The 19,694-nt window shown below is 46.4% G+C and overlaps 1 protein-coding gene, 1 non-coding gene and 2 pseudogenes across 2 annotated transcripts; 3 read left to right on the top strand and 1 right to left on the bottom strand.

Annotated features, from left to right (window-relative positions):
- Positions 1–1,183: 1,183 nt before the first annotated feature.
- On the top strand, positions 1,184–4,158 carry LOC123100681 (flavin-containing monooxygenase FMO GS-OX-like 2). Its single transcript, XM_044522568.1, has 7 exons — positions 1,184–1,782; positions 1,871–1,941; positions 2,303–2,452; positions 3,008–3,090; positions 3,205–3,340; positions 3,435–3,614; positions 3,759–4,158. The coding sequence occupies exons 1-7, from the start codon at positions 1,236–1,238 to the stop codon at positions 3,936–3,938; spliced, it is 1,347 nt and encodes a 448-aa protein (XP_044378503.1). The 5' UTR covers positions 1,184–1,235; the 3' UTR covers positions 3,939–4,158.
- Positions 4,159–6,292: 2,134 nt separating this feature from the next.
- LOC123100680 (flavin-containing monooxygenase FMO GS-OX-like 3) lies at positions 6,293–10,477 on the top strand (annotated as a pseudogene).
- A 4,258-nt stretch (positions 10,478–14,735) lies between these two features.
- On the top strand, positions 14,736–17,395 carry LOC123097195 (flavin-containing monooxygenase FMO GS-OX-like 4; annotated as a pseudogene).
- Positions 17,396–17,543: 148 nt separating this feature from the next.
- Positions 17,544–17,614, bottom strand: TRNAG-GCC (transfer RNA glycine (anticodon GCC)). Its single transcript has one exon. It is a non-coding gene; the product is annotated as a tRNA-Gly (tRNA).
- Positions 17,615–19,694: the final 2,080 nt, after the last annotated feature.

Below are 19,694 nucleotides of genomic sequence, written 5' to 3'. Positions count from 1 at the left end.
GTGATGTATCCTCTGTTCGGTCCGAGCATCCCTTATCCTTCTGCTCCGGGCACCATGTTCACGCCTGTCTGCGTTCGTGTCAAGTGTTGTACCTCTATCTGTTCTCATTCTATTCCTTCTATCAATGCAGTGATACGCAGGCTTTGCGTATTCGCAAAAATAAAAAAAACTAATCACACATGCATACAATGTTTTTTTGTGGCTGAATATATGCATACAATGTTACAATGTTGAATGTGCAAAACCGTAAGCTTTGAAGAATGGGCTCATGTTGGGAATTCATTTAGGTTGCAATAGAGTTGTTGTTAACTCTGATAGCCAGTTGGTGATTGACGCGATGATGCAGGGTGGATCACTTTTTAGAAGGTGCTCCTGCTCAACATCGAGGAGTCCAAGCGCCCCGCGAGGGCGGCCTCCTGGGCAAAAGCAGCCCGACTCGCCAAGGAGCAGGCTTGCGTTGCCTGACATCTAGTTGGGATCATCTCTTCCTCCTCCTCGTCTGATAGTGGCATGCCGAGAGACGACGACAATGACTCCCCTCCGGCGGCCGACGCCTACGCCAAGGAGCACAATCGGTACTCCAGTGACCCCAAGAGGAAGGGACCTGTGAGGAAATGGTGAAGTCTGCCACCGTCCCCCTCCGTTTATCTAGGTGTGGTGATGAACCTGTACATTTTGGGCTCGATTGCAAAACTTTATCCTAGATCTATGCTATGTTGTTATGATCAAATGTGATCTATGTAGATGGGTTGTATGGATTTGGGAGGCGGATATGTGAGGGGGTGGCTGCCTACGCGGACAAATAATGGGTGATCGGTCATTGTCAACGGACTATAAGGAGCCAAATTTCTCTCTCATGATTGTAGATGCTCTAACAGACATGTTACACACATTCCTAGCTAATGGACCTGCCAAGCAGCTGATGTAGTCCTGCACGCGCTCGGATCTCAATGCTTTAAAAACGGTGAAGACGACTGAAACAAGTTTGTGGTCAGTCAACTGTCCCAAATTTTGTTTTGAGTCGACTGACCTCTAGCGGTCTAGCTGGTCCAAAATAGTATAGAGAGAGGCGGCTGTGAAAATAGGAGAAGCAACTGGCAGTTTTAAAGAAACTAAAGATTGACGCGCGAATGGAGGAAAATGGCCAGCTCGATCAACTGCTCCACATGAAAAAGACGACACACGCGACGACGAGAGAGCATGCCAGCCGAGACTTGGAGACTTTTCCTCCTCCGATGGCATCGTCGCGCGTCGCCGTGATCGGCGCGGGGGCGGCCGGCCTGGTGGCGGCGCGGGAGCTGCGGCGCGAGGGCCACTCCCCCGTCGTCTTCGAGCGCGCAGCCGGCGTGGGCGGCACCTGGCGCTACGACGACGCGGCGTCGGCGGACCCGCTCGGCGCCGGGGGCGTCCACGGTAGCCTCTACGCGTCCCTCCGCACCAACCTGCCCCGCGAGTCCATGGGCTTCCTCGACTTCCCCTTCGTCGCCGATGAGGGCTCCGTTGACCCGCGCAGGTTCCCCGGGCACCAGGAGGTGCTACGGTACCTCGAGGCGTTCGCGCGGCGCTTCGATCTCCTCGGGCTGGTCCGGCTCGAGACTGAGGTGGTCAGCGTCCGCCGCAGGGTCGACGGCGCGGGCGCGGGCGTGGCGGGCTGGACGGTCTCCTACTGCTCGAGGAAGCTCGCCGGCGGGGAACTACAGGAGGAGGAGCAGTCGGAGGTGTTCGACGCCGTCGTCGTCTGCAACGGCCACTTCGCCGAGCCCCGCCTCGCCGAGATCGCCGGTAAGCTAGCATGTACGTGGTACTGCTCAGTGGTCAGTGAAGTTACTAGTAAAATATTCATGGCGGTCGATCCATGAACGATGTGCAGGCATAGACGGTTGGCCGGGGAAGCAACTGCACAGCCACAGCTACCGTGTGCCCGACCAGTTCCACGGCCAAGTGCGTATCATCTACTCTCTTTGTTTTCATCTTACTTTTCATACTAAGCAATTAAATCGAACTTTGTAAAGTCTTACCTAGCTTGTTTATACTAGATGACAATATAATCATTTACAATAATAAGTGGGGATATACTCAACGGTGAATCTAATATATTGATTTGGTATTTCAATGTTAATGTTTTTCTATGAAGTTGGACAAAGATTGACTTAGGGGTTAAGGCAAATCTAATATGCTGAGTAAATAAAAACGAAGGGAATATAATCCTTGCATCACCTGAATTTCTTGTGAATTTTTGACTGAGCGGCAGCACATGAGGAACAACTGCATGTTAATTGTATGTTATTCGTTGCTAGCTTAGGTCGTAGTGGTGATAGGATACCACCCCAGCGGGATGGACATCTCGAGGGACATTGCTGGTGTCGCCAAAGAGGTCCACGTTGCTATCCGATCGGCGCCCTGTGGAATGCAGAGCACTACTGCCCATGCCAATCTGTGGCTACATCCCATGGTAATTACTTGGTACTACTCTACAATTTAGCATCAGCAACTTCATTTTTTTGCGGGTAATCAGCAACTTCATTATTCTTCATTATTCTCAATTGCGATGCTAAATATCCTGTCAGACACAATCAACAACTTCATTTTGCTTCTTACTATGTGGAAAATCTGAGATGCAAGAAACAAAAAGGTCTTCCAAGACTTAGAGGTCCACCCACAAACCAAAATCAGAGACATTATCAAAGATCTTACTCAATGATCACTGGTCACATTGTTTTAAAATTGATATGCTTGTGCTTATGGGTCACGCCGGTCTGTGGCGATTACCTCTCTTCACGCTTTGTGTGACACGTACACCCTGTAAACTTAACACAGTTTGAAATACACCCTCCCCCCCTCCCCTGACCATTTCCGAAGAAAAAAAACCTACTCCCTCTGTTCCATAATGTAAGACGTCTTTTGACATTAGTGCATTATAGGACGGAGGGAGTATGTAGTATCATCATCACCGTCAAATCCAATTCCCACACATCACCTCAAGCTAGAGATGTACTGTTTATTGCAGATCGAATGTGCCGAGGAAGATGGCAGCGTGGTGTTCCAGGATGGCAGTCGGGTCAAGGCGGACTCAGTCGTGCACTGCACAGGGTAAGTGTGTATATATCATCACAGACTAATTCTGGATGCAATCGTGCTCGTACATGGTCGATGATTACATATGTTGGCGGATGTGCATTTATACAAACGGTCATATGTATATAGGTACAAGTACAGGTTCCCGTTCCTGGAGGAGGATGGTATGGTGAGCGTGGACGACAACCGCGTGGGTCCGCTTTACAAGCACGTGTTCCCGCCACAGATGGCCCCTCACATCTCCTTCATTGGATTACCATTCAAGGTCGGTCGGCCGATCAGTAGCTTAATTTGCTTACTATTGGATCTGGTATCCCATAGCTTAAATGTTTGATGCGGATCTCAATGTGTCTCTCTAGTCGATCCTTTTTCCAGTGTTCCGGCTCCAGAGCAACTGGGTGGCGGGAGCACTGTCAGGAAGGATCGAGCTCCCGTCACCGGAGGAGATGATGCTGGATGTCATGGCATTTTACTCCGACATGGAAGCCCGCGGATGGCCCAAAAGATTCACACACAACCTGGGAGTGGAAGCATGGACGGTCAGTGCAGTGTAGGAGTACTACCTACGCTACATATACATGTCATTCATACTTTTCGATGCTTATATATATAGTAAACTTACATACTTTTCGATTCATATAGTAAACTTAATTATATACAGAACCTGCTTTCGCATGTTGCAGTTTGAGTATGAGGACTGGCTGGCGGAGCAGTGCGGGCTGGACAAGATGGAAGAGTGGAGGAGGGTGATATACGTTGCGGCCAGAGCGAGGGTGTCGGTCCGGCTGGAGAGCTACCGCGACGAGTGGGACGACGACCAACTGCTGGCCCAAGCACACAACGATTTATCTAAGTATCTCTGATGTCGCCTCATCGACCGCTACGGTTTAGCTTCTGTTGGCTTCTCGTCCCTTCGGGGACATGCGATAAAAGAGATTAGATGAACTTGCGGAGAAATAACTAAAATCTAAAGAAAGGGCTTTAAAAAGAGTGAACTAGCCACGACAGAGTAATATTCTATCACTAGACCATTGGTGCTTCAAAGAGCATTTGACTTGAAAATAGTACATGATTCTATGAATATTTTTACTCCTAACACTACTGTTTTGCGGGGATACTCCTGACACAGTTAGTAGACCAAATTGACAAAAATGTCACATTAGGAACAAATTGTGTTTGGTTTGAGTCCTGCAAAAAATAAAATAAAAAATAGCCCATCCGAAATTTTGACATCACCAAAGCAAAATCATGAACAAAATTTGGCAAGTCATTGTTAGTAGGATTACAGCTATCGTACCTAGCAAAATTGCTAGACCTTCATTTGGTTTGCACCCAACCAAATTCATAAACACTTGATTCCTTTTCAGTATTCATGATGAGCCAACAGCCAACACGATTTAAAAATACTTAGTCCACTACAATATGACAAAACACACGGAGTGGGTGTGTAAAAAGTACTTCCTCTGTAAGCAAATATAAGACGTTTTAGGTCAATACTTAGTGATCTAAAATGTCATATATGCGTTTAAGGAGGGAGTACATATTTTATTTACTGTACTAACAGCTATAAAGCTAGTTATTTACTGTACTAACCGCTTTACAACACCGAACAATATTAAGTAATAAACACTTACCAATATCACAAGTTGGGCTGCAACATCATGGGCGAGCCAGAAGCACCAAAATTTGGGCATTGAAGCAAACAATTGCCAAATCTTACGGTCCAGCTAAAAAATAGGTCTGCTAAAAAAAGCTAAAAAATAGGCATGGTCGACGTTGGTTGTAAACTAAACATACTTAAAATTAACACATCGGTTTCAAATAATAATTTTAGAACCATATAGGCAAGCATATTCTTAGGAGCAGAATAAGGATTTCTCTTTTTTTTTTTTTCTGAATAAAGGAATTCTCTCTTCACTCTGAAGACAAGCACACCATCACAGCCTAAACATACGACCACATCTGGAGCTCTCGGCATGCACTAAAAAGTTGGATGTGTCTAGCAAGCAAACATTATCCAGAAGACTCAGTGTTAGGAAAATCCTTGTCTGCAAAACCTCCCGGCGACCAAATAGGGAAAGCACATTGCCTGGTCATCAAGCGTCGTTCGTAGGCAGAAAACGCCGCACACGCCACATGCCCCAGGTGCCCCAGGAGCTATGGACCCCCATCAACCGTTCTATGATGCATATTTTCCTGTTTTATTGTTTTGAACATGTTATTTTCATGTTTTAAGCAAAACTTATAAGTCAAATATCATAACTAGAGCATCTCTATTACAGTCATAGTGACTGGAGCAGACTGCCACGAAAGGGTTAGTCTGCTATTGAAAATTTCGAATACCATGGGCATGTTAGTTCATAGAATAAATGTGAGGATACCTAGATTGGTTCTATTCTATAGTGTTTTTTTTTTTTTGGGAAAAGACAAGCGTATACAAGATAACAATTTATAAATACATGATATTTTTGAAATAGTCATCACCAAGACTTGGATAATATATAATCACCCACGGCTTAACGTGCTCCATTGTGGAGTACAAATTTATGAAACATTTTTGGTTAATTCATAGGTTTTTGAAACTAGATTGTAATATCAAAATGTACAGTTTGCAATGATTAATCCAGATCTGAAGCATTAAAAGATATATTTAGCAAAGACAAATGGAATCTTTTTACATAATCAGGTAGCAGGACATATTTTTAGGACACCAATATCTGGTGATCGATCGTCAGGGAGGGAGATCCAACGACCGAATATGTCACTGGGGCGAGCTGTTCCTAGTGAACGGATACCCTCCCCCCCTCCCCCGGTGGGCTGCCGATGAACAGGAGGCCGTTGCTGCCATCCGTGCCTGGAGATGTGCCCGACGCCGTTGCAACGGACACACTTAGTGGGGTTTGTGCACTCGCGGGAAATGTGGTCATCCTCCGCATAGTTGTAGCAGCAGCCAATGAACCGTGTCGGCATGCGCGAGTTGGGGGCGGCCTAGAAGAAGGGAGCGTGCGAGGGCGGCCTAGAAGAAGGGAGCGTGCGAGGGCCGTCCGTCCGTGGCGAGGTGGGGCGCTCGCGGTCCCGGCGACCTCGCTTGGTCCGCCATGGCGCGTAGCCTGGTTATAGTCATGTGAGGCGGCTGCGTTCCGACAGCGACGAGTACAAAAAAACTGATTCACGACCAGAAAAATGGCCAGCCCGAGCAACTGCTCCACACAAAGAAAATAGCACACGCAACGATGAGAAACTAGCTTGGAGACTTTCCTCGATGCTAGCTCGTCCTCCTCCGATGTCATCGCGCCGTGTCGCCGTGATAGGCGCAGGAGCGGCCGGCCTGGTGGCGGCGCGTGAGCTGCGGCGCCAAGGCCACGTTCCGGTCGTCTCAGAGCGCGCCGCGGCCATCGGCGGCACCTGGCGCTGACCCGCTCGGCGCCGGCCGCGCCCACTCCAGCGTCTACGCCTCCCTCCGCGTCAACAGCTCCCGCGAGTGCATGGGCTTTCTCGATTTCCCCTTCGTTGCTGGCACGGAGGGCGACCCGCGCAGGTTCCCGGGGCACGGGGAGGTGCTCCGGTACCTCGAAGCGTTCGCGCGGCGGTTCGATCTCCATGGGCTGGTCCGGCTACAGACGGAGGTGGTCAGCGTCCGCCGCAGGGTTGATGGCGCGGGCGCGGCGGGATGGAGTGTCTCGTACTGCTCGACAAAGCTCGCCAGCGTCGGTAACGAGGTAGAGGAGGAGGTGTTCGACGCCGTGGTTGTCTGCAACGGCCACTTCACCGAGCCCCGCCTGGCCGACATCGCCGGTATTTAACCATCCAATTAAATTGCCAAAACGTCTTATATTTAGAAACAGAGGGTGTAGTTAGTTGGGTGTGTGGTTATTTGGCATGGTCATGGAGACAGGGTGAGCTGAGCTCAATGATCACTTGTTGCAGGCATAGATGGCTGGCCAGGGAAGCAGATGCACAGCCACAGCTACCGTGTCCCAGACCCATTTCACGGGCAGGTGCGCCATTGTCATCAACTCATCATCGACCACCTTCAATTCACATGGCTACTAATATTGGTGACTTAATTAGGTTGTGGTGGTAGTAGGATACCGGAGCAGCGGATTTGACATTTCGAGGGAAATTGCTGGGGTCGCCAGAGAGGTCCATGTTGCCGATCGCTCGCTACCTTCAGCTGATTCCACGTGTGAGACTGCCCGCTGTGACAACCTGTCGTTTCATCCGGTGGTAAAGCACTCTGCCCTTTGCGATTGATCTTTACAATCTTGTATATATCGGTTTTTCTAATTCCCACTAGGATGAGAATTAATTAAATCTCACTGAACATATGTTTCGGCTATATTATTATCTTACGTTGATATTCGTGTGAATTCACCCTTTTGTTTACTATTTTATCTTCTTTTTCATTGATTTTTTTTCTAGTTTTCATTTTGAGAAAAACATGAAAAAAACCAACAAGTACTCCCTCTGTTCCAAAATATAGTGCATCCGCGCTTCCCGATGTTTAATTTTGACCATAAATTTAACCAATGAGACCGACTACGGCGGGAGCAAAAATTATACCACTTCTTTTGAAAACGAATTCACTGATATAATTTTTGCTCCCGCCGTAGTCGGTCTCGTTGGTTAAATTTAGGAGGACGATAACTGCCACACGTGTGGGCGTTAAGGGGTCTACTCACATATTTTGTGTGGTGTCTAAGGGGGTGTTTGTTTCCAGGGACTTTTTTATGTAGGGACTAGAAAAAGTCCCTCTTAGAGACTTTTTTACCAAACGGGAGGGACTTTTTAGGGACTAAACTAGGCATTTGGGACTAAATGAAGAAGACTCTTAAGGAGAGTCTTTTTGGGACTTTTTGGACTTTTCCAACAATGCCCCTCCATGCACCCATTGGCCCGCCATCCCATGGTGTTGTTTGATTGTTATTTTTCTATATACTAGGGCAACATGGTCATTTAATAACCTCTAGAAAGGGACGAGGGACTTTTTAGTCTCTGGAAACAAACAGGGAGGGACTTTTTAGGGACTAGGGACTTTTTAGTTGGGACTAGAAAAAGTCCTAGGACTAGAGAACCAAACACCACCTAAGAGGACCAGCCCACACGCCTACGTGTGGGCAAAACAACTAGCGCCCACACGCCTCTTTTTCCCCTTGCGGTCCCTCTCACACGCCTACGTGTGGGCAAAATGCATAACACCCACACGACCTCTCTCAGCCACCTACCTCACGGTCCCGCACGCCCAGCGTGACAGTCACCACGCGTCCCCGCAGTTGCCATGGTCCAAACCCTCTTCAATGTCCGTTTACCTGCAGTTGCCATGTCGCTGAACTACAGTTGTCATGTCAGACAACTACAATTGCCATGTTTGCTCAACTGCAGTTGCCATCTCAGGTCAAGTGCCAGATGCCATTTTGGACAACTGCAGCTATTTCCATGTATGGTCTGGTTTACTATAGTTGCCATGATTTGAAAACTTTAGAGGTTGCCACCTACTAACACTAAGGAGTTGTCATGTATGGTCTAGTTTACTACAGTTGTCATGATTTAAAAACCTTAGGAGTTGCCACCTACTAACACTAGGCAGTTGCCGTGTAGCGCTACAAAGAGACATGGCAAAACAACATGTTTGGGTAAAAGAGAGAGTTTCCATCTGCTTACAAGCACACTAGGGCAGTTGCCATGTACCCTGCAAAACAGATGGCAACTAACATGTTCGGGTAAAAATAAAGAGAGAGTTGCCATCTGCTTACAAGCACACTAGGGCAATTGCCATGTACACTGCAAAACGCATGTCAACTGACAGCTTGGGTGTGGGAGAGGTGACGGGCATGTGGGCGAGATGGCAAATGCCCACACACCAACCCTTGTGCGTGAGTGAACACTGGCGTGTGGGCGAACTGCTAAACGCCCACACACTGGCCCCTCCCTGTGGTGAAACGGACGTGTGGGCGACTGGATGAATGCCCACACACCAGCACAGTCCTACGTGGCATCACAAACATGCCAAGATTCGTGCACCCACAAACGGACGCGGATCCAGGCGTGTGGGCGAGATGCAAACGCCCACACGTGTGGGCGTTAGTGTTTCCGTAAATTTATGGTCAAAGTTGAAGTGCGGGAACCAAGGACGCACTATATTTTGAAACAGATGGAGTATAATAGAAGTAAAAAAATAGAAGAAAAAAACAGTGAATGCCATAGGGTGATGTACGACTGTTATATCTCACTCAGCTAAGGCCTAGACACACGCCCACACCCATAATCTATGCATAATTGCAAAGAAACAAATTACCATGATCGATTGATGCTTGAAAATTAAAATGCATGAAATGTCCGCAGATCGAGCGTGCTGAGGAAGATGGCGGTGTGGTGTTCCAGGACGGCACTCGGGTGAAGGCGGATGTCATCATCCACTGCGCAGGGTATGTACCTACATACATAGCTATATACATCTTTTCAAATTATAGTTAAGTTGCTCGTTCAAACATCTCATGTGAATCAAGTTGCCTCCTCTGGTCGTCTTAAATCTTAACTATGTTGGTTTACTATAGTAGATACAAGTACAACTATCCATTCCTCAGTGACGACCACTCTGTTATCTCTGTTGACGACAATCGCGTGGGCCCGCTATACAAGCATGTCTTCCCGCCGCACTTGGCTCCTCACATCTTATTCATCGGATTGCCCTTCAAGGTCAGCAGATGACGCCGCTACATAACACACACTTTTACAGATATGCAAAAGATAATTCAATTGATGCATATTGAGATCTTTCTCTAGGGTATCCTTTTCTCCATGTTCCAACTCCAAAGCAACTGGGTTGCCGGAGTTCTGTCGGGAAGGATCGAGTTGCCATCACAAGAGGAGATGATGCGGGATGTGGCTCTATTTTACTCGGAGTTAGAAGCTCGCGGATGCCCCAAAAGATACACCCATGACCTTGGAGGGGGCACTACGGTATGTATGTATGTATGCATATGTTGTACGTATTTGTACATGCATTCATTCATTCAATAAATACATATTATACTCCAAGATAAATAGGCCATGGTCGATGGCCAAGTACTTTATTCTTATTTTTTTTTTTGTGCATTTAGTATGAATATGACGATTGACTCGTGGAGCAATGTGGGCAAGAGGGCATAGGCGAGTGGAGGAAAGCGATGTACATTGCGGCGAGGAAGAATGTGGTGAATCGCCCAGGAAGCTACCGCGTCGAATGGGACGACAGCCACTTGCTGCCACAAGCAGACCAGGAATTCACCAAGTATTTCTGACTGGTTTCCGATAGAGCATTATAGTCCTCACATCTATCTGTATTGTTGCTAAAATGGCAAGGTCTCCATTCTACCCCCTCCCTACACGCTCTCCCACTCTCATAGTTAGTATATGTAGTGGCCACGAATGACAGCGTATTAAGAGCAGAAGTGGTAACTAGAAACCTATTATCCACAATCTCCTCAAATTATGCAAAAGTTGAAAAGTGTTTGAACGCAAATAAATGATTGATTGGTTGCAAACTAAAGTTGCCTCGAAAATAAAATAACAAACTAAGTAGAGAACATGTGTTATCTTCCACACATTGCATATTATTCTAATTGTTCTAATTACTGTTTGTAACCTTATAAAAATTCAATAGATATCCAACATAAGTCATGACTGAAAAATAAATAAATAAAAATATCAAAAGATTGTGTAGCTATAATGGGAAACGATTGATTAGAAGGCCTCTACAAATTTGTTAGTCAGCTGCAGATAAATATTTTCAATCATCGTGAGGGTTGAGTACTACTCGCTCTGTCTCAATATAACTCACATATTATTACTTTTCTTAAGTTATACTTTGTAATTTTTTACCAAATTTATATTTAAATATATTGTATTTACAAAACCAAATAAACTTTGCCATACGCATGCCCCCAATATAGATCAAATCTACATGCCCTTTCATTTGCAAAAATTCAACTTTCATGATTAAGGTGCAACCCAAAGAAACAAGACAAAACATTGTTGATAGCCAGAATCGCCAATAGTTAGAACTTTGTAGCAAATTCCCACCATGCCGGCAAGAACAGAAAAGACGCAATTTCAAGTGAGGCAAGAAAAAACATCAATTAAAAGATTGCATCTACTAAGAATAGATCTTATCTTCTACCCGCACAAATTTTATTAAGCAATATATCTAATCTACTAAACAATTTTTTAGCAATAAATCTAATCTACTACGGAACACTTTTGTGTAATACCCACACAACACATGTGGTCTAGATCCTATAACCTGCACCAACTCATAGATTGTTGATGATGCCACTGTTGGGACACGTAGCAGAAAACAAAAATTGTCGTCCTATAGATCATGTTCACATGATCATTATGAAAATGCATACAAGGTTAGATCTAATCATTACCACCTTCGAGATGCAATGGAATAAGAGTTGGTGAAGATCGCTCTTGAAGTTCCTCGAACCATCCGACGAACTGTTCCCTCAAACAAGAATCGAACGCATGACCCCTCTATGGATTGCACGCATACGACAACAGTGATCCGGTAGCGCTTCGCCGTCCAGAGCTTAATGATGTGAGAGTAGAAGGAGGGGGGAGGAGCAACTACGGTGGAGAATGCGGGAGAGGGAGAGGTGGAGCCATGAGTACGGAGATCTTGTGTGCTTGGGGCTTCCTTCTCTCCCTCTATTTATAATAGGCTAGGAAGGGGCCCAACTTGGAGATGGGTAGCATCCCCAAGGGGGCGCCCCATCTAGGGCAGCCTCCAAGTGGTGCACCCCCTTCCCAAATGCCAGGGCACCAACTAGTGGTTTGCCCACCAACACTACTAGGGAAAAGCCTAGCAGCAGCGCGGGATCTAGGTACATTAGTAGCGCGGGGGTAGGCGCTGCTAATAAGGCGCTACAGCTAACCCGTAGCAGCAGGGGGTTGGGACGCACTACTGATATATGTGCATCTGCAGCGCGCTTATTTTGCACGCGCTACTGCTGTCTAGCAGTAGCGTGCTTTTTTAACAAGCGCTACTGCTAAAATTCTGTGTATAACGTTTTCCCTAGTAGTGCAAGGCTAAGGGAGGCACCGTAATATTGGGCCCCTAGGGCCCATGTGGGTGCCCCCAATTGGGCCTTGCCATGGGAATAGCCAATGGTGTCCCTAGAATAATTTTGGGAGGTTCTAAATAATTCTGGAACTTTCATATATCCTTCGGTAGTCATCTTAGGGCCTCGTTCTGTTCTATTTAGGAATTCCTCAACATCGGATTCTGACTCAGATAGTTCATCTTCAGAGTCCATTGTCATTCCAGCGTAAACACTAGCCAGTTTGGACATTCTCTTCAAGTTTGATTCTATCACGACGTGCGAATTGGAGTCAGTGACTAGTCTTAGTGAAGAGGATGTGTTGGGGTTGCCATTCTTCTTCGTCAGCTTAGTATGACGACTTACTCGCCTAAATCCTGTACAATTGAGAGATTTCCATCTTCTACTTGGTTTGACATCCATTTGACATGTTGGACAATCAATAGTGTAGTGACTGAAGCTTTTGCATTTGAAGTAGGAGATATCAAGTGGAGGTAATCGTCTTAATAAATATGGTGCATCATCTTCGGAAGAACTTGTTAAGCACAAATTATGACGTCTGAGGGCATTGAGGCGTTCCCTGAGAACCTCTAGATCTCTCGTGATGGCATTGATTCTCGTATTATTCTTCATTCGAGCTACCATAGTCTGATAGGACGTCTCCTTATTTCGAGGAAGAATCATCTTGACCTCCTTCCTTTTCCAAATCTTCTTCATGAATGTTCAGCAATTTCATAACTTCAATTATTTGAAGATTGTCATAGTCAGTTATCTCTCCTTTATGGTTGCAATTATGGAGTCAAAGGAATCGTCAACAGACTGAAGTAGTTTTTCAACCACATCATGATCAGTAATATCTTCAACACCCTTTTGACGCAGGCTCTCAACAATGTTGCTGAGACGACCAGTGAGTTCCTTGACACTTTCTTTTGGGAGGCTTCGAAACTAAGTGAAAATAGCTCCAGGCATATTAATGTGAGCATCATTTCGTGACTTGTTTTCTTTGTGAACATCTTCGATGCCATCCCAGATTTGCTTCACAGTGTCAAGTCGTCTGAATCAAACGAAAACATTTTTGGAGATGTTGTCACAGATGATATCTTTTACCTGTGCATCCAACTAAATGTTTCTTTCATAAGTGGGCGAGTAAGATTCGGGTGAATCAAGCGTATATCCATTTTTGACAATCTGCCACATCTAAGTACTAATAGCCTTCAATCGGATTATCATCTTCTGTCTCCAGAAGCGATAGTCATTCCCATTGAATATAGGTAATCTCTCAGAGTGCCTGTGATGTCCTACAAGCGACATACTCATAACTCCAAGGTGGTTAGACATTTAATAAGCAGAGACAAGGAGAACTTGCTCTGATATCAATTGTTATGACTGATAGTATATCGATTAGAGGGGGATGAATGGGATTGCCCCCCGACCCCCTCCCCTAGATTATTCGCCAGGGGAGGGTGCGGCGAACTGCCATAGGCCATAGGCCCAATATACTGTTTTATTTTAATTTTAAATGCTATGGACGGAAAAATACATACTTTTCTTGTGAAAAAAGAGTAAAAAATGCCATGATATTAGAAAAAAAATGCCATGTACCTAAAAGAAGGCATCTCTTAATAACAAAAATGTCATCTCTTACTATAAAAATGCCACCATCTTAAAGTAAAAAAATGCCACCTCCTTAGATAAAACATGTCATCTCTTAATAAATTAAAATGCCATTTATTAATTAAAAAAATGATATCTCTTAAAAAATAAAAAATTCCATCTCTTATTAATAAAAATGCCATCTTTTAATACAAAACTGCCATATCTTTAAATAAGAAATGACATCTCTTAATAATTTATGTCATCTCTTAATTAAGAAAAGATGCATCTCTTGATTAAAAAATGTCGTCTTTTAATAATAAAAAATCATCTGTTAATACAAAACTGTCATCTATTTAGAATATAGAAAATGTCCTATCTTAATATAAACATGTCATGTGACATACTTCGAAAAACAATAAAACTTCCATGTTAACTTTTATAGAAAAAATGCCATGTACCTAAAAGGAAGTAGAAAAAACGAGGCCATGAGATTCAAACCCAGGTCTCCCACGTGGACGACCACACCGCTAGCCAATGCGGTGGTGAGATTTGTTTTCAAGAAGTGAAATGTTCGCTGCCTTTTGTCTTATATCAACCTAGTTCAAAATTTGACGTGGCAGTTGCCTTATGCAGAGATTCGTGCAACAGTGGAAAGGGGGGATCAGTGCGAAATCCTCCACAGTTTTCGGTTTTCCGTATTTTTATCCGCACTACAGAAGGCCTGATTATTGCACATATGACGGGAGTTTTGCAGAAAATATTTCATGTCCGTTTGATCATCATCATTTGAGACAGTTAGGCTTTTTGTACTTCTTCCATTCATAAATATATGACGTTTTGGTAGGGAGTAGTTGTAATAATAAAACAGCGAGTTAGACACTAACTCTGCAAAAAAGAGGCGGCTCGCTCAACAACTCCACATGGAGAAAACAAGTCACGCCACGACGAGAACAGTATACTTCGCTCGTCCTTCCTCCTTCGATGCCATCGTCGCGCGTCGCCGTGATCGGCGCGGGGGCGGCCGGCCTGGTGGCCACGCGCGAGCTGCGGCGGGAGGGCCACGCGGCCGTCGTCTTCGAGCGCGCCGTGGCCGTGGGCGGCACCTGGCTCTACGACGAGGCCGCCTCGGCGGACCCGCTCGGCGCCGGCGGCGTCCACGGGAGCCTCCACGCGTCCCTCCGCACCAACCTGCCTCACGAGTGCATGGGCTTCCTCGACTTCCCCTTCCTCGCCGATGAGGGCTCCAGCTCCAGTGATCCGCGCAGGTTCCCCGGGCACCAGGAGGTGCTCCGTGTTGATATTAACCTCAGTGTATCTACACTTGATTTTTTGCTTTATTTCCTTGATTCACATAAGGACGGTCATATGCATGATGGATATTTGCATGCTGATCGTCTCTCAACAGAAACGTGCTGAGTTCATGTTAACTTTTTTTTTTTCCTACTTCCTTCGTTCCTAAATGTAAGTCTTTATAGAGATTTCACTATGAACCACATACGAATGTATATAAATGCATTTTAGTGTAGATTCACTCATTTTGCTCCGTATATTGTCCATAGTGAAATCTCTCAAAAACTTATATTTAGGAAGGGCCAATAGCTCCTGTGCGACGTTTTTCATGCGAATTGGAAGGAGTGCGATGTACACTAGTAGAAAAAGGGGCTTTCGTTCGGGCCTGGCCAGCCCATTAGTCCCGGTTCTGCCATGAACCGGGACCAATGGAGGTATTTGTCCCGGTTCGTGAGCCCAGAGGGCCGGCCGGGGCCTCGTGGGCATTGGTCCCGGTTCGTCTGGGCCCATTTGTCCCGGTTCTTGGCACGAACCGCGACCAATGGGCCTCGCTCCTGGCCCACAACCATTGGTCCCGGTTCGTGGCAGGAACCGGGACAGAAGGATGGCCTTTAGTCCCGGTTCCAGCCACGAACCGGGACAAATGAGTTGCCTATATATACCCCATCGCCGGCGAGCAGGGCACTCCATAGTGCTCTGTTTTTGCTGGCCGGCGAGGGGGGAGGGCATTGGGTGCTCTAGCTCACCTCCTATGCACATGAGGTGTTCGATGGAATGCCCGACTCCACACTAGTTAAGCTTTCTCCTCTCGAAGCTCGACCTCCGAGCTCCATTTTCCCCGAGATTTGTCTAGATTTAGCGGTCCGTCATGCCCCGTCCTCGTCTTCACCGCCGTCGATCGCCCGCGCCGATCTCGTCGCCGGCACCACCGTGGTGAGCCTCTTGTTCTTATCTTCTTTCTGAAAGAAAAAAAAAATCTTACTTTAGATAGATACTTGTCTAATTTTCTTACTTTTGACACACATAATTATATATAATGCACGAAGATGAACCAGCAATGGATGTACGGTGACAGACACACCTCTGAGTACATTAAGGGTGTGCATAATTTTCTCGAAGTGGCTGAGGCAAACAAGCAGAATGGTTTTATGTGTTGTCCATGCCTTAATTGTGGGAATATGAGGTCTTACTCTGACAAGAAAATCCTTCACACCCACCTGCTTTATAAGGGTTTCATGCCACACTATGATGATTGGACGAAGCACGAAGAAATAGGGGTTACGATGGAAGACAGCGAAGAAGAGGAGGACGATGACAACTATGTGCCCCCTGAATACGGTGATGCTGCAACGGGGGAAGCTGAAGATCAAGAGGAAGCTGAAGATCCAGAGGAACCAGACGATGTGCCCGATGATGATCTGCGCCGGGTCATTGTTGATGCAAGGGAAAAGTGCGAAAGTGAAAAGGAGAAGCTAAAGTCCATGTCGCCATTCGAGCGGCGCCTGCTGAGATGCAGAGCACCACCGCCCATGCCAACCTGTGGCTACATCCCATGGTATATTAATACCAACTGGTGCTAGAAAATGCCATCACGCCCAAATATCCAACCCCTCATAACCTCGGGCTATTTCAAATGGTTGGATGCAGATCGATCGTGCCGAGGAAGATGGCAGCGTGGTGTTCCAGGACGGCAGCCGGGTGAAAGCGGACGCCATCATGCACTGCACTGGGTACGTACCTGCATCTTGTAAAAATTAGTTACCAAATTATGCTTCTAATGGAGATCGATGTTGACCGATGGAGATGTGCTCGTCGTAGGTACGTACAAGTACAGCTTCCTCGGCGACGACTCTGCTATCACGGTGGACGACAACCGTGTTGGCCCGCTGTACAAGCACGTGTTCCCGCCGCGACTGGCCCCTAGCATCTCCTTCGTCGGGCTGCCATTCAAGGGAATCCTTTTCCCGGTGTTCCAGCTCCAGAACAGCTGGGTGGCCGGGGTTCTGTCGGGGAGGATCAAGCTCTCGTCGCCGGACGAGATGATGGTGGAGGTGGCGTCCTTCTACTCGGACATGGAGGCCCGCGGACGCCCCAAGAGGTTCACCCACGACCTCGGCGTAAGCACGTTCGAGTACCAGGATTGGCTGGTTGATCGGTGCGGGCTGGAGAGGATCGAGGAGTGGAGGAAGGCCATCTACGTTATGAGTCAATAAAAAAAACACCCTTTGTCGAAAAACGTCGCCGCGAGAGGCAGGGTGAGGGACCGGCTGGAGAGCTACCGGGACGAGTGGGACGACGACGCCCACCTGCTGCTGGAGCAAGCGCACCGTGATCTCGCCAAGTATCTCTGATATACACCATCACTTGGTGGATTGCATCATTCTTCTTCTCCGTAACTTTTGTGCCAAACATCGAAGATTTGAGTGATCAAGTACAAAAAACAAAGCAGAAAGAGGACACACAATGGCACAAATATGAAGAGGAAAAAAATACAAAAAATGCACCAGCCGGGAATCGAACCCGGGTCTGTACCGTGGCAGGGTACTATTCTACCACTAGACCACTGGTGCTTTGTTGTGCTAATTCTTTGAACCGGCCTTATGAATCAGGCAACTAAAGGAAACTGATCGCGGTGGCAGTCAAATATGTATCATCCGGTGGAATTCGTCCATGGCAACAACCAACAACCATCCTTCCAATTCTGCAAGCAACTAAAGGGTCTGTCATAGTTGAACGGCAGGCTATATATGAAAATTTCAACCTGATTGCCGGCTGATTCAACGAAGCTTCTCTTCTTTAAATGGAATTGGGGATGTCACAACCATCAGGTTGAATTTATCCATAGCATCAGGCATCTTACCCACCGTGGGGAATCAGCAACCACCGTTGAAGGGTAGGATGGATGATGCTATGGACAAGTTCAACCAGAGGACCTGCTCCCTTCTTCTGCGTGTCGACTCCGGGGATGGCGGAAGCGGAGGCAGCGGCGCGCTGCCATCGCAGAAACCTTGACCGCTGCTCCCCGTCGTCGCAGCCGCCGCCGCCGCCGATCGGGTTAGCCTGGTTAAGGTTTGTCGGAGGGGCGCTGCTATATATGGACGGAGCCGCTCGCCCCATCCCGCATCACGCCATGTTTTGGACCGACGGCCCAACAGCCCACGCGCACTGGTTCAACGTGTTTTGACAAGCTAAAGCCGCCTCATCAGTTCGGCCCACCAAAATCAGGGTCCTTTTTAGTGAAAACTTTATTTTAATCTTATTAATTTTATATAGTAATTGATTAAATCACTGAAATAGATAAATATATTTGTGTGCCATAGTAAAATATTCACACATATATTCATAAAAGGAGAAGGACATGACTCGGGTAAATGGACAACCTCGAGAGTTTAGCAAACATTAGAGGGTTGGTCTGGTCTGACGCTTTGGTTTGGACATGACTACCTAAATAGCCCATTCGATACTCCTCTATCTTTCATAAATCCTTATTTTTTCACGGCCATTTTAAGTGGCTGTAAGCATCAGGGTAAGCCATGATAAGAAGTTTCTGGAACGCCACTGATGCTCCGGCTCTGACATTGGGCATAATTCAAGGGAGAGCGAGGGGCGCTCTGAGGTAATTTACGCCCCACACTCTTGATTCCTACCTTGGCTTGAAAAGTAGCCTCCTTGCAGAACTGAGAGAGCTATGATAGTAATACATATTGCACATAAGCTAGTCGTATAGTAAATGAGGGACAAAAACCTTGAGAGAACCTTGAAGACGCTTGGGACACTGTGCACACGCTCTCCAATGACAGGTCCAACCTAGAGGGCGGCGGCCGCCACGGGCCGTTGAAGCCAAGGCCCCCCAGGTCTCTGTAGTCGGCTTGGGCTACTTCTGTTTTGGTTCTCATGATGGTCGCCGCCACGGTTAGGTTGCTGCTCCAATCTTTCTCTTCTCTTCCTCGTGTTGTTCTAGCAAGATTAGAGCATGGTTAATAATACAGCCAACGGCCGGCTATAAAAAGTTGCCATATCATCTATAGCCAATCTCTTAACCGGCATGTACAATAGTAAGTTTTAAATATGTACTAGTTTATCAATAGTTGACCCACCTTATATTCTCACAAAGCTTCACGGGTCTCGTGTTGCAGTTGGTTACTAACCAAGAGTCCGCTTCTCTTCTCTCTCCTCCAACTAAAGAAAGATATATTATTCTATTCCTTATAATCTACTTATGTCACTCTTTTGTAGTTGCTCTTATATGTTCATGGGCGCATCTTTTTATCCATCACGCTGGCACCAAGATAGTGATGACCTTGCGAAGGCAGGCTATTTGCCGAGACAAAAGCTTTGTCTGGAGTAGCTGGTGCCGTCGCTTAATTGGAGTTCATGCTCGTGGTGCTTGCCTAACTAATGGAAGGTAAAACTGCAACTTTTGTCTTCGGATGCCTAGCTGGAATATTGTGTTGCAAGTGCCCAACGATGCAGTAGCAGTAGTAATCTAGCATGGTTGATTTTAGTTTTTGCATAGGAACAACCAACTTGAGTAATTAACGCTTGGTCCAGGTCCGTTAGAAAAACTCAAAAGAGAAAGAAGTCTCGTTAATCTCTTCATGCTAGTTCCAAATTCGAAGTACCTTTTGGCCAAAGAAAAACCCGCTTCTT

The sequence above is a fragment of the Triticum aestivum genome, chromosome 4D, assembly GCF_018294505.1.
Source record: "Triticum aestivum cultivar Chinese Spring chromosome 4D, IWGSC CS RefSeq v2.1, whole genome shotgun sequence".
Classification (NCBI taxonomy): domain Eukaryota; kingdom Viridiplantae; phylum Streptophyta; class Magnoliopsida; order Poales; family Poaceae; genus Triticum; species Triticum aestivum.
The sequence above is the reverse complement of the archived record's forward strand: the minus strand, read 5'-3'. Positions and strand labels throughout refer to the sequence as shown.